The 14767-nt window shown below is 55.3% G+C and overlaps 1 protein-coding gene across 2 annotated transcripts in view; it reads left to right on the forward strand.

Moving 5' to 3' along the window:
- Positions 1-14767, forward strand: part of ZNF185 (zinc finger protein 185 with LIM domain) — a 45203-nt gene that overhangs the window by 11231 nt on the left and 19205 nt on the right. For both annotated transcript variants that reach the window (XM_082680628.1, XM_082680627.1), the window contains 6 exons: positions 3048-3152; positions 4000-4086; positions 6138-6233; positions 6964-7053; positions 11600-11797; positions 13766-13876. In XM_082680628.1, the coding sequence (XP_082536754.1) occupies positions 3048-3152; positions 4000-4086; positions 6138-6233; positions 6964-7053; positions 11600-11797; positions 13766-13876 (687 nt within the window). The remainder of the gene's footprint in view (positions 1-3047; positions 3153-3999; positions 4087-6137; positions 6234-6963; positions 7054-11599; positions 11798-13765; positions 13877-14767) is intronic.

Genomic DNA, 14767 nt, shown 5'->3' on the forward strand with positions numbered 1-14767 from the left:
CGATTCTAGAGTTGGGGGCAGCAGGGTCAGGGTGCAAGCGATGAGGCCTGGGGGCTGGTTGGTGAGAGACATGAGCCACCTGGGTTCTCTGCCCCCATCCCATTTCACTCCACAAGTCCTGGGGAGCGAGCACTTGGTCCATGGGAGACCAGACCCGGCCCTGGGGACCCGCTGAAGTTGCTGACTGTCTGCCTGTTGGGGGGGGGGCAGATGCAGACACAAGTGAGATGCTGAGCGTGTGCCAGGAGCCCCTGGAAGTGATGGTTCACCCTCTGGGCCCTGTGGATGGGAGCAGCCAGCCGTGCTGGGTGGGGATCTGGGCTTTGCAGAGCCCCATGAAGCCACTGAAGCAGCTGTGGCGGGGGGAGGCACCAGGAACAGGGCAGGGTCACTAGGTCAGCCTTGACAGTTCAAGGGACAGGGGAGGGGGTCGGGGGGGCACAACCAGCAGGGAGCACGGCAGGCCCAGCCGCTGCCCCAAGGTAGGGGGCAGACAGTCAGGTAACATGCAGGCAGGGTTCGGGGGGCTGGGAGCTGGGCCCCAGGGAAGCTTGGGTGGGGGCAAAGGGAGATGCGAGCAGGGAGGGGCCGCTTGTTCCCGGAGGGGCTCTGACTCCTGATCATTTAGCTACTCACCCAGCTCACAGCAGTGAAGCCGACAGACTGGGACCCCACCTTGTGAAGCCAGCGTCTGGGGAAGGAGGCCAGAGCATAAGCCCAGGCTAATCCTTGGGGCGGTGGGAGCTCCGATCTCTGGGGCCGTTGACTGTCTTCACTGGCCCCTCCCTCTCTACACCCTCGCCGCAGTCGGACACTGAGTCCTGTCCATTCTATTTTAGAGATATTTCTGTCCCTAGTGCCTTTCCCCTGGGGCCAGGCCTCCTTCATCACTCGCTCCATCCCAGAATCTCCTTCCTATTTCTACCTGGGTGCCATTTCTAAAGGGCACCAGTAGTCCTATGCCAGCCCCTGGGGAAAAACCCTGCAATGCCCCCTCCCCTTTAGGCTCCGCAGCCTGAACTCTCTACCTTGCCCGGCGGGGCTCATCCACCCGCTCCCCAGGTTCCCCTCGTACACCCTTCCTCCCTGGGCCCTCCCCACCAGCCTCCCCCAGCGCCATTCGTCTGCGCAGGCTGTAGGATGCCCTTTCCCGTCTGCACTTTTCAGTCTCAGCTCAGATGTCTCCCCTTGTAGCACCTCCTTTGCTTGTGTTTCTTTCTGAGGCAGCGCCTGTGAGGGGCTTTCCGCGCTGAGCTCACACAGCGCTGTGTTCATCCCTCCACCAGAGAGTGTTCCACACGGAGTCACAGTTGTCCACTCACAGATGGCTCTGCCCCAAGGACTCCAAGCTCCTGGAGAGCTCAAGGCCTGGCTGGCCCAGAACAGGACTGCAGGAGCATTTATTGCTGGAATGATTGAGAATCACCCAGTGTGACAACGTCTTTAATAAGGCAACACTGGAAGCTGCTTCACTGGTTTCCCTAAGGTGACCAGTCCCTGAGAAACAGGGGCAAAGTGACCCTGAGAGATGCAGCAGGAAGCCAGGCTGTCTCTCAGGAAGGTCTGTGCTGTGCGCCCCATAAGGCCTCCACAACCCATAAGGCCTCTGGCATTTTGTCTGGGAGTGACAAAGCTATAACAGCCCTTGGAGATCCTCTGAGCACCCCTCCCCCACTTTCCAACAGGAAAGTCATGTTGGAGAAAAGGAAGAAAGAGGGAAAGCTAGAATTCACTAAGCCCTGCCCTGTCCCAAACAGCCTAACACGTGTCCCCATGCAGGATGTAGATGCAATCACTATGCCCATTTTACAGATGAGGAAACTGAGACCATGAATGCTTAAGTAACTTCCTCAAAGCCACACGGCCAAGAGTAGGCAGATCCATGACTCCCACCCCACTGCCTGACTCCCTCCCTGCGCTTTTTGCTCCATAAGTCACTACAGTAGTGGGAACTAAGGGGAGGGGGCAGGAAGGGGTGCTATAAATACTTAGTGCTTTCAAATGACTATACGATGAGTTTATTTGTAGGCATCCAAATGCAAATTACCAGGAGGCTTTTGAGGGTTTCTGGTGGAGCTTTGGCAGAGAGATCAGGGCTCAGGAGATTTCCATGTTCTGTGCAGAGGGATGAGAGCAGAAATAATGGGGTTCAACGTCGATATTTACATGGGGTACAAAGTCAAGGGACTCGAGGAGAGAGGAGCCGGCAAACTGAGCACAGATAGTATCGTGGAGGTGGCAGCTGCCTGGTCATTCCCCTGAGGGCAGCTGGTGAGGGTGGTCAGTTCTGGCCATGTTGAGGGTGAGGTGCCTGAGGGCCAGTCCCGGAAGCAGTGAGGGTACGGGTCGGAGCACAGAGGAGAGGTGGGAACAGGCAGACGTCATTGGCTGAAGAATGACAGTTGACGCCATGGGAGCAGAGGAGGTGACCAAGGTAGGTGGCAGAGCATGCAGATGGAGAGGGGTGCCAGGAACACCATTTAAGCCAGTGACACAGAGTCATGATGGACGGATGGGGGACAGAAGGCGGGAGTGGCCCACTGGGTCAGTGGTCCTGAATGGTGAGAATGATGGGAGTGTCTCTGTTGGGTTTGACGCCATGAGGCTCCCTGATGACCTCAGAGAGAATAGAGGGAGGTTGAATCAGGAGTTAGGATCAGTCTTACACCATAGAAGATTATAGTCTGGAACTCTGAAGTCAGACTGCTTGGGTTCAAATCTCAGCTTTTCCCCTTGTTACTTGTGGAACTCGGGGCAAGTCACTCCAGGCTCTCTGTGCCTCAGTTTGCTCATCTGGAAAGTGGGCATGGATAAGAACAGTGACCATGTTGTGGGGTTGATGCGGAGAGCTAATGCATTCAGAGTCATGAGAATGGGGTCTGACCCTCAGTCAACAGCAGCTGTTGGTAGATTTTGATAATTAGCCAATCCTGCAATGTCAGGCTTTGCGCTCTTTGGAGAAAGCTGGCATTTGGGGATGAGGTAACTGCCCCCACCTAAGTATGGTTGGCTGATGGGTAGTTAACTTATGTTTCTTTCCACCATAGGTCTTCCCCAGGCTCCAAGGACAACGAAGCCTCCAACCCCAGAGAGCCCAAGAGAGACTTGACTGGTGAAAGGGCCTTCAAGGGCCTTGGTGCAGACTCTGAAAGGTAACTCAGTGCAGGGACACGGAGCCCATGTGGCCCCCCCATCCAAGGTCAGTGGATGGAGCTGGGACCAGGACTGTCCCATTCTTCACTGTGTCCCCAGTGTCGGGGGCAGTGCAGGTCCTCAATGAATATCTGCTGAAAGAATGAATGAAGGAATGCATGAGGCCTGGAGAAGGGCAGGCCCCTGCCAAGATTCCTCAGGGAGCCAGCTGCAGAGGAGGACAAAACTCTAGGCCAGCAAGGCCGCCAAGCTGGAGGTTTCAGGAAGTCAGTGACCAAAGGATTCGTGGACCCCAGCAGAGCATCTAACAGGGCCTTCCAGGGTGGCCTGTAGGCGAAGGGAGACGCGGAGGGGGTGCAGGGATAGGAGGCAGAATGATAGCAGGGGATGCTGAGTCCAGAGGGGCTGCTTGTGCGCCAGCCACCCCACAGCCATCCCACTGACCTGTCCTTCAAGCCAGACCAGGGGAGCCTGGGGATGGTGACCAGTCGCTCACAGTTGGGCACTTCCTGAACAGGAAGTAATGGATAAGAGCCTACAGCCTTGTCTGCTGGCCACTGTCTTCTTAGTGCGCAGCCCTGGGCCCCGTGGAGCCCCAGCACTGGAATGGGGGAAGGGGACCCAGGATTGTTCGGGGAGCCTGTCTCAGCCCTGGGCTCTGTTTCTTGGCTCCACTTTTGCTCCCAGCCCATCAAGTTAGGAAAAAAGGCAGAAATATTGCTGATATCAGCTTGGCTTCAGTTGGAGCGGTGCAGGGTGGCCGCTGAAGGCGCCCACTCTCAGGACATATGAGTTACATCCAATGGAAACCCAATCAGCCAGCAAATGTTTCTCTTCCCATAACAGATCAAGTGATGGCAACGTGGGATCCGGAGCCACGGGCTCCACACCTGAAGGCTTGGCTGGAGCAGACATCAGCTCTGGGAGAGGAGGGTGAGCTACCTGAGGGAGGCCCGTGGCCCCAAGTTGTTGATTCTCTCCTGTTCCTGGTCAAGTCGCCACAGCTGCTTGGGCTGCTGGGGGCGGGGCACTGGTCATTTCCCATAGTCCCGTCTACTGCTTCTCCCATCTCCGGCACTCCCGCCGCCAGCACATCCTTTGTCCCCAGACTTTCCACTTCTGAGATTTACCTCTGCTTCAATCTCGCTCCTTCTCCTACCCTCTTCCACTGGCTCTCAAGCTCCTCCCAGGTAGGCACGAGGGCGGGCCTGGGCGGGCAGGATGCACACGTGGGGAAGGAGGGAATGATGGATGAATCGCTGCCTTCCTGCTTCTTGGCTGAGCTGTGAGGGCAAGCTGGAAGGCGGTCCGTCATCCCTTCCAGAAGCCCCAGAGCCTCCTCCACCTTCCTCCTCTGGCCAGCTCTGCTCTCAAGTTCAGTGAGCGGAAAAGCAGTGGCCCCAGTGAGACAAAGTAGGAGGCAAGCGTGTCTAGCTGGGCTCTGACTTCTTGGACCTGGGTAGAGTCAGGGGCCATTTTCTCAGGTGATATGCGGAGTGGCAAGGTCCCACTTGTCCCCAAGTGGTTCCAAACCAAGCATGACTTATCCCTGGGGACAAAGGTTAGGTGTACAGATGTTGGCACAGATAGTTCAGCTGCAAGCTGTGCTAGAGCCCTTATGGTTCAGAACAGATGGCCAGGGAGGAATGGTGAAGCCGGTGTCTACAGAGAGCCACCAAGGCACGCTGCCAGCCGGCACGCCTGCCCTACAGCAGTCTGGCCGAGGAGAGAATCTCCGCTTTCCCAACTGGCCCTCTCAGCTGCCCCTACTCGCCCAAGCCCACCGGGAGCCCCTTGCCCTGACTAACTTTACTAGTTTGCAACTGATGCCTGGACCCCCAAGGCCCTACTTCCAAATCGGTAGCACAAGCCAACACGGGAAGAGGATGACAGGCCCCAGCGTCTGCCCACTGTGCCTCAGCCAGTGCCGGGAAACGCCACGGGGCCGGGGCCTCGGTTCTCTGAGCTCCCGCTAGTGGGGAGGACTGTGGAAGAGCCCAACACCCGCGGCCTGCATCACGGTGCCGGCCAGCACGGTCCTGCAGGTTGACTCCATTCTCCGGTCCAACATGACTGGGCCAGAACATCCTTCTTGCCTCTACCCCCTCGCAAAAATGAAGTCTTTGCTTTCTGCATTGTTTCCTTAAAATGAAGCCAAAGCTCATATTAACTTGCAAAATTATCTTAATATCTTCTAGACTTTTATGACTTTTAACAGTCTTTTACATTGTCTCTTCTGTAGACAATGATTTTCAAGAGACTTGCTTTTATGGTCTTTGCAAAAAAAAGGTTGTTTGTCATGAAAAAAAATACCCACTCTCCTTTTCCATTCATTTTTATGAGTTTCCTTAATAATTGAACTCAGTGATTATGGTTGCAAGTGCAACTGGTGTAAGTGGGTGTGGAAACAAACACGAGGAACTCTTAGTACGCATGCTATTCAAGTGGAGGGTGCAGGCTCGCACAGGTAACTGCTCGGCATGCTGTGAGTCACAGAGAGACATGGAGCTCAGCCGATACCTGGGAAGGCTGCATAACACAGCACCCACCGAATCTGTGTCAAGTTGACGGGCACAGACGGACTGCAAAGGGTTGCTGCTTCTACAAATGGCCACAGGGCCCAGTGATAATCTTCTCAGAAAATGTGTGAGGCAGACACAGTTGTCACCCCATTTCACTGATGATCCAACTGAGGCCCAGAGAGGTCACTTGATGTGCCCAAGGTCACATAGCCAGAAGCTTAATAAAGCTGTGATTTGAATCAGAGGAATGTGCCCCCCCAGGGAGTGTGCACTTCACCACGAGGCCACGCTGTCCTGGTGTCAGTCAGCTGTAGGATGTGAGTGAGTACCGTACTCCAAGCAACCACTTGAGGAACTCCTTAGTGCCCAGCATGTGTTGGGAACAGAAGCCACCCTCTCGGGGGGTGTAGACATAAGGACACAAAGTCCTGAACCAAGACCGGGCTTGGCCTCCTTCCACAGGCTGTGCTCACCTGCTGTCTTTACCCCTCTGCTGGATGATCAGGAGGTGCCCAGTGCCAACTCGCAGCCTCATAAGCCTGGACCAGCAGCCACCAGGTAAGAGTGGGGCAACTGCTCAATGACCAATCCCATTGCCAGACAGCCTTAGGCTTCATCCTCACGTCCAGCACCCCAGGGTCCCCCTTGAACCTCTCAGCTCCATGGCATCTTCACATCAGGTGATCACTGCAGGACAGAGAAGGCTGGGAGGCGAACCCACCCACCAGGGGCAGTGGAGGAGTGGGTACAGGTGATAAGTCAGGGGACCCAGACAACTCAGCACCTACCCAGAGGGACCCAAGCTGAGGAGGCAGAGAAGAGGGCATTGAGAAGTGTAGCTTGGGAAGAGACCCTGCTAGGAGAAGTCGGTGGGAAGAATCCCACGGACAGCCAGCCGGCAGCAGAGGGGCCAGCCCCAGGGAGCATGTGGAGGTGGCTGGGGAGGTGCAAAGGTGCAATGGGAGGAGGTTGTGCATTCCCGGGCTGCAGGCTTCTGCCCTATTTCCTCTACCAATCCACCAGTGGGAAGTGGCCATTTTGCTGTGGGTGTGTGCAACATTTAGTAAGGAACGATCGTTCTAGATTCCCACAGAGCCCCGGGAGGTGTAGGTCATGCAAGGACACTGGAACCGCAAACTAGGAGGACACTTCCCCAGGAATTCCAAGCTGGTCACGGCCAGATGTAGGTCCGCCTTTCCTGTGAGAATGCAGCTGGGAAGGGGAAGACCTGGGCTCCAAGTCTCCTTTGGTCTGAGGCTTCAGAAGGTCTGTGTGCTTCCTCCTTCAGCTCTGGTGCCACTTCTCCCTCTGCTGTCCTGGCTGGCAGGAAGAGCAACAGCCCGGCACACCTGGAGGACATGGAGACGGACCCAAAGGGGTAAGGCATCAGCTAACAGTGCTGAGCTCGTGCGGTGGAGAGAGGCGGCTCAAGTGCACATTAGCCTTTGGCTGGGAAGGTGAGGCCAGTGAGGCCCAAGGAACGTGGCGAGGGCTGAAGCCCCAGCTGGAAACCTCTGGCCTCTGCCAGGAAGTCCTCCATAGTCAGGAAGTCAACCACTCTGTCAGTCAGCAACTACTTGGAAGGCACCTGCTCTGTGCTGGAGACGAGTACACAGACAAATCGGACAGGGCTAATGGGGGCAAAACCTGGTCCAGACTGGAACAGGGGAAGGGGGCCCCAGGACAGCCTCATGGGAGAGGTGACTTTTGAGCTGAATCTTGAAAGGTGAATAGGAGTTCTCCAAGCAAAGGGTACGGGATGTACAAAGGACTCCAAATAACCTGGTGTTTACTGGGCACTGTAAGTAGCTAAGCGTGGAACATGAGGTTTCTCAAGGTAGGCGGGGGCTATGCCAAAGCATAAAGTAGCCTACCCGGTGAGGGGGACCATAGATGGAACCGTGCCCTGGTAAAAGCCATGAGAGGGAGATTGGATCTTCTTTCAAGTTTTAAGCCAGAGAGGAACACAGTCTGATTTAGGTGTTTAAGAAGTGAGTGAATGTTTGCAATTTCACACCACATTACAGCTACGTTTTTACATTTGTCACCCCTACATAAACCGTGATGCTGGGGGTGGGGTGGGTAATGGATCTCTAAGGTATGAGGCCCTATTATGTGACTTTTTTGTTTCAAATTGCCCTGACAATTAACAGAGTGAAAACAAAAACTGACACCTATAGTGCACTCTGCCAGGTGCTTTACTCTTGCCAGCAACACTGTGAAATTGATAAGATGGGGAAACTGAGGCATAGAAATGTTAACTGACTTGTCAAGGGATTCCAAATGGCAGAGCTGAGTCGCAACTGAAGAGGTTCTAAGAAAAACCCCAGGAAAAACTTTGAAAAGCTAGTTTATGAACTCTGTTCTTTGGAGCCTATTCTCAAGACCCAGAACCAGTAACTGTCAGATGGTTAATGTGTACAGCATGCCATCTGCACAATCGCGTGTAACATTCCCCAAACCTGGGGAAGGATCTGGCTTCTTATTACGCAGTTTGACAGTGGAGGAAACGGTGGGCTCCTATGAAGAGCAAAGCTAGGAATAGAGCTCAGATCTGGCTAACTGTAGAGCCCAGGCTTAGAACTAATTTTCTCTGATTAAAAGTTCACAAAATCAAAACAAACTTTCTTGATCAGTGTTTCACAACTCTGGCTGCACTTGATAATCACCTGAGAAGTGGTTTGTTCTTTTTTTAAGTATCCTGTGACCCACACGGAGAGATTTAGATTCAATTGTTCTAGGGTAGTGGTTCTGAAACAGGGGCATCTCCCCCACCTCCAACCCCCCAGGAGTCACTTGGCAATGTCTGAAGACACTGTTGATTGCCACAACTGGGAAGAGGGTACTACTGGCAAATAGTGGGTGGAGACCAGGGATGCTGCCCAGCGTCCTACAGTGCAGAGGACAGCTCCCACCAGTTATCGAGTCCAAAATGTCAATAATGGTGAGGCTGACAAACTCTGTCCTAGAGCTGTCACGATGTCATGGGACGCCAGGAGATTCTGAAATGGGAAGAAAAAAAGGTGGACAGAGTCCCCACCTGCTCTGCATGGAACTGCGCAGGCGGCACAGAACGTGTGCGCTTGCGCACGAGCGCCTGCACGAACTTGTACGCCTGAGCACGCGCGCCGGCACGCAATGTGAGCGCCTGCGCACGAGCGCCGGCACGCACCGCACGCGCGCCAGCACGCAATGTGATTGTCCACGCGCGCCGGCACACACTGTACGCCTGTGCACGCGCACCGGCACAGAAGTGTGCGCCTGCGCACGCGCGCCGTCACAGAACGTGTGCGTCTGTGCGTGCGTCCCCGACTCGCGCATGCCTGCACGCTTTTGGGTCTAGACCAGCGTGAGATCGTCCTGTGTGCGCCTGCGCGTGCGTGCTCCGGGAGGGTGCGCGTTTGCGTTCAGCGAGTGTGCGCCTGCGCTCGCCGCCATTTCCTGCAGCCGCGAGCTTGGTCCGGTGTGCGTCGGGAAACGGGACCGTCAACACAGCGAAATGGCTACCATGGGCGTGAGCGGCCTCGGCGGCGCTTCTCCCGCGGTCGTGCCCGCGCCTGCCGCTAGATGGCGCGCGAGGATCACAATTGGGCCGGGCCGCCCGTCTCGCGCACCCTGGGCTCTCCCTGCCCTTCCCCCGTTGGCCTGGAGGACGTGGGTGGTCTCGCCGGCCTTGCGGCTGAAGCAGTCCCCCCCCCCGACCACGTGTGCACCCTCGCCGCAGTGCCGGCAGAGGCGGGAGAGAGGAAGGGAGCTGGGTGCCCGGAAGGAGCCAAGGGGGCTGTTTGGCGGGGTGCCCTGGTGTCGGTGGTCTCTGGGCGCTGGCCTTCAGAGCTGGCCGGGGCCAGGAGCTGTGGACACGCGGGGAGGGCGGCTCGACCCTCCAACCACGAGGGAGCTCGGGCGGAGATGCTGCTCTGGGCGCTGGGGCTCCGTGGGGAAGGGGCTTGTTCCTAAGAGGTGGGGGAAGGAGGGGAATGGGGTGGGCAGGGACCTCCTGCAGAGCAGTGGCGCTGTCCCAAAGTTGAGGAAGTCTACCCTAGTCTAACTTGGTTTGCTTCATCACGGTACAGGTACAGGAAGAGGTGGTATAGTATAGTGAGCACGGACTCCTGTGCCTGGGCTCAAACCTAAGCTCTGTCAGTTACTTGCTACGTGGTTTTGGGTGTCGTACTCAGCTATGTGCTTCAGTTTCCTTACTTGTAGAATAGTGGCCGTAATGGATCCTACCACGCAGGGTTGTTGTGAGGGTTAAATGCGTTTGCATGTAGGACATTTCCTGGCACAAAGTACTACATAAATGTTGGATTCTCCTTTTATAAGAAGTTACAGCCAAATAAAGCAGTCCCAGAGGACTGTCTCTTTCCGCCAGAACTATTTAAGGACACTCAGAAAGCTGGCCTCTGGTCCCCTTTACCAGCCGTATTGGCCTGACTTCATTTAATAAGATAGATTAGCTCACCTTCTTCCCACTAAATTTGTGTTATTAGACTTTACATCTAAAGCATCTGCTGTTTTCCTCTGTGTTGCAAGTCTGGGATTTTCAGGTTTCTATTCTCTCTGCATCAGGAACAGGTGAACTTTAACCACATTTGTTTACCGCGGACAACTGTCAACCATTGGAGGAGTGTGATGGAGGTAGCACAAGAGTCAGAGAGTGTGATTGTGTCCAGAATTGTCAGTGGCTGTGTTAGGTTTCTGGATCTTTGGTCTGGTCACAGCCACAAGTATTACCTTCCCTATCTCTAATTGACTTCCAGGCAATTCATTAGGGGCCTGGAAGACCTCTGGGTTGCTACACTGCTCAGCAAGACTTCCTGTGACTGTTCTACTAAGATTTCCTTGTTATGGGTTAGGTGGGTTATACCGCCTAGAATTGTAGTGAGTCTGCTCTGAGGCCTAGGGTGAAGGAGCCTTATTCATCCACTTGTCCATGTGTCGCAGTGGACATCCAAATTGCTCTTTGCTGAGAATCTTGGCTTTATTCACAGACTTGGTGAGGATAACTTCTGTTACCGTAATTCTGTAGGGGATATGGGTTGATACAGGACTCCGATTAAGTCCATGGTAAAGCTAGCTCAGGGCTTCCAGAATTGGGAAGCAAACTCTTAAGGCCTTCTTGGTTTGCCTTTAGCTCCAGCCTGTATGTCCCAGGCAGGGTGGGGTGGGTGTGTCCGGGCACTCTGGGGTAAGGGGCTGGCACTATCTGAGGAGAGCGTACCCTCCGAAAGGTGTGAGCTCCACTCCCCTTGTTATTCCAGCTTGAAGGCAGCGAGCCTGCCTGCCTACTAGGGGATTCACTTCCATGAATAGAGCCCCGGGGCTGGAGGTGGCTGGTGGTGTGATCTTGTCCTAAGATGCTGTTAGGAGGGTTGAGTTCGGGATGGGCCAGGATCGAGGTGATGGTGAACTAGATCCTCATCATGTTCTCGATAATCTCAGTCTTGGCCCCGGCCAGTGGGCATATGACATCTAGGGTGCTTGAGGCCACCAGGCAGCAGCGCCGTCCCACGGGACGTGGAGAAGGCGGCAGCACTGAGAACAAGGCCCTCCAAAGCACCTCAGGGTGGGGATGGTGATGGCAGGTATGTGCAGGGGTAGCTGTGATGTGAGGCCAGGAAGGAAGGAAGAGCTCCCAAAGAGCTTGATGCCAAGGACAGCAGGGAAGGCGCTCCCCGCTTGCTGGACTGAGGGGGTGACAAATGCATCTGGGCTCAGGCTTCGTGTAATACACGTGGGGACAGCCGTTGTTGGTGGGAGGGGAGCAGCGGCGCTGGGGTCCCCCTGAGGAAGACACGAGCTCTCCCCGAGGTGGGGGCCATGCCGGGCTCCTGTCTGCCCCACCTCCTGGGAGAGGAGCCTGCTATGGCCATGGGAGGGGATATCGGTGTGTAGTCGGTAACCAAAGGCTTATTCTCCCTCAGTACCTCGGCTGATTTTGAGGAGGAGAATGTGGTCACCCAGGTGGGAGACGCCTGGCAGGGGAGGCCTGGAGCCCAGCAAGATGACCGGGGAGACCCAGCTGCACCCACCCATAAGCCGGCAGACCCCAGCAGCCCCGAGCAGCAGAGCAGCCCCAGGAATCCTGACCAGCACCTGGAAGTGGACAACCAGGCCAGCAGGTAAGGGCCACTCTGTGCTGGACTCCTAGCTGCCTGAACCTGACTTTTGTCAGGGCCCGTAGGCTAGACCAAACCCTAACACGCCAGGCATGCCAGCTACCTTCTGCAGGTGTGATGGGCTAGGAGCCCGTGGGAGGCTGACAGCACCAAATCTGTTACACCAAACCTGCCAGAGAGAAGGCGCCCAGAGAACCCTGCTATCTGGTAGCCACAAGGAGCGTGAAGACTTGGCTTGGCAGAAGGATACGGGGTGCTTTGCCGTTCGTGGGGCTGGAGGATTTCTAAGCTGTGCCTTGTATGGTACCATTTCAGTGTTCTCTTAGCTCTACAGAGATCTTTGCCCAAAGTGGTCATGAGTTTGGGAATAACCCAGAGACGATATACAAGTACTTCGTATGAACCAGTTGTAGGTAGCGGCCATACACACACTGAACACGATGGCCAGGCCCCCAAGCACGCCCTCAGGAAGCAGACAAATACCACAGCAGTAACACCACGGAAGGAACCATTAGTATTTGCTGCGTGCTGAGAACGTGCAGGCCTCCTTCTCATGCCTTATGTGTCCTCACTCATTTAGTTCTCACACCAACCCTATGAGAGAGGTGCTGTTATTATATCTGTTCTATGGTTGGGAGGCTGAGGCGGAGGGACGTTGAATAACTGGCCAGTAGTCACCCAGCCAGGCAGTGGCCTAACAGGGATTAGAACCCCGGCAGTCAGCCTAGAGCCTGTATTGCTAATCACTGTGCTATATCCGCTGCCTCTCCATTTTTTTTTCTTTTTATTTTATTTTTTTGCGGTACGCGGGCCTCTCACTGTTGTGGCCTCTCCCGTTGCGGAGCACAGGCTCCGGACGCTCAGGCTCAGTGGCCATGGCTCACGGGCCCAGCCGCTCCTCGGCATGTGGGATCTTCCTGGACCGGGGCACGAACCCGCGCCCCCTGCATCGGCAGGCGGCCTCTCAACCACTGCGCCACCAGGGAAGCCCATCCGCTGCCCCTCCAGTTTTGATAAGCCGGCTTCTCCTTGTGCTTCAGGCCTCCTTGGCCCCTCAGCTCTTCTGTCCCCTCGACCATCATGCTGTGTATGGGTCAGAGGATGCCAGACACTTGCTATAGCTGTTCAGTCAGAAGTGGATGCTGTTTCCTTCCCCTTGTACTCAGTCGTCTTCTGACTCTCTGGTCCTGTACTTTATCCCCCGTCTGTCTCTCCACGTTCCCATTGGGCCTCCCCTCCCAGCCCGTCCACCTCCTTCAGTCTGCATGGTGCATTCCTGTGTCCTAGAGTGACATAGGACTAGGCACAGGGTGACTGGGCACATTGAGGCAGGGCACCTCACCCAGCCTGGGGTGACAGGGCAGGCACTCTGGGAATGGCTTCCCCGAGGAGAAAGTAGTGTCACGTGCAAAGGTCCGAGAGCGATCAGGTCCGCGTGACGTGGTCTGGGAAGATGAGGCTGGGAAGCTGGGCAGGTGCTGTCATGATTGTTCTCTACCCTCCCTCAGCCTGTGCTCTCCAGAAACTTCACTGGAGGTTGGGGGCAGGGAGCTCATTCCAGGAAGGGGCTGCCCCACCCACTGAGGAGGTGAGCGGGGCTGTGTCTGTCAAGCCCTTGCTAGCCCCATAGCTCTGCTGTAACCAAGTGAGTCATGGGCCAAGGCCCTTGGCTGCAGGGATAGTTCTGGGCACACACTGGAAGGCTGGGGTTTTGCCACCAACTTACAATGTAACCTGGGTCACATAGCCTGGATTTTCTCATCTATAAAATGAGTACTTCTACCCATTGATCTCAGGAGCCTCAAGGAACAAACAGCTGAGTGATTTTCAAGGGTTGTTTAAAAAGCGTCAGTGTTCTTTTAAACTCTTTGAAGTGGCAGTCTCGGCATTAGCCCCTGATAACCCTGCTGGACCCTGGAAGGCACCAGCTCTCAGTGTCGACACCCTTGCTGCTCCCTCCACTTCTTTCAGGGCGAGGAACCCCTCAAGCTGTATGGTCACTGTTACTGTCACTGCCACCTCTGAGCAGCCTCAGGTTTACGTGCCAGGCTCCCCAAGTGAATTGGAGTCTAACTCAACCAGGTAAGAAGGGACAATCTGGGAGATGTTCTGTGGGCTATTTCCTCCCTGGAGCTAAAGGACTCGGCTTTTGTCCCACGTTACTTCCCTGATATTAGCTCTAGTACCTACTCCGATTCTCAGCAGCCCATTGGTCGAGGGGCCACAGAGCGTAGCCCAAGTTCCCCTAATATAAACTCCTGTGTGTGGGCCTGAACAGTCTCCCAATGAGAAGCTGAGGTAGCACTTCCTAGGGCTCTGCCATCCTTTGGACCTTGCTAATGTTTCTTGGGGAACATGCTTGTGAAGTCCAAAGAAATCCCTTTGAGGTCAGGGCCTATGTCTGTCTCTCTCACGTTATCTGTTGTGAGAAGAGGCGCATAACCACTGCCTCACCTGAGCTTCTGTCCTCACCTGCCATCTTAGAGTGCAGGAAGGGAGCCATTACAAGGAGGCTGAGTGAACTCTGTGTGTGTGTGTGTGTGTGTGTGTGTGTGTAGGAGAGATCAGAGGAGCGCCTACTGCCATCAAGCCAGCAGGCTGGAGTGCAGAGCATGAAAATGGGGCCAAATTTGGTGTCATGGTGAGGCCATCGAGAGGTAGACCTTGTTCCCAAAGTTGCCAAGGGCTTGTCCAGGGTGAGGCAACTTCCTGAGCTCACCCTGGAGCTCCAAGAGTGGGAAGGGAGAGGTTGGACTGCTGCTGGAGATTTGACAGTGTAAGATGAGGCTTAGAGGTGATCTCGGTCCCAGGCAGAAGGGAAACAAAATGAGGTCAGAGAGGAGAATGGAAAGTCCACTGGACTGAGGTCTCAGGAGGGTAGCGTCCCACCACTGGCTGCGGGGAGCGTCTTTCTAGCGCTCTCACATCCACACACAGCAGGCTGTAGTCATGGGCTTTGAGTTCAGCCCGAGT

Source organism: Grampus griseus, assembly GCF_964374135.1.
Source record: "Grampus griseus genome assembly, chromosome: X".
NCBI classification, from domain to species: domain Eukaryota; kingdom Metazoa; phylum Chordata; class Mammalia; order Artiodactyla; family Delphinidae; genus Grampus; species Grampus griseus.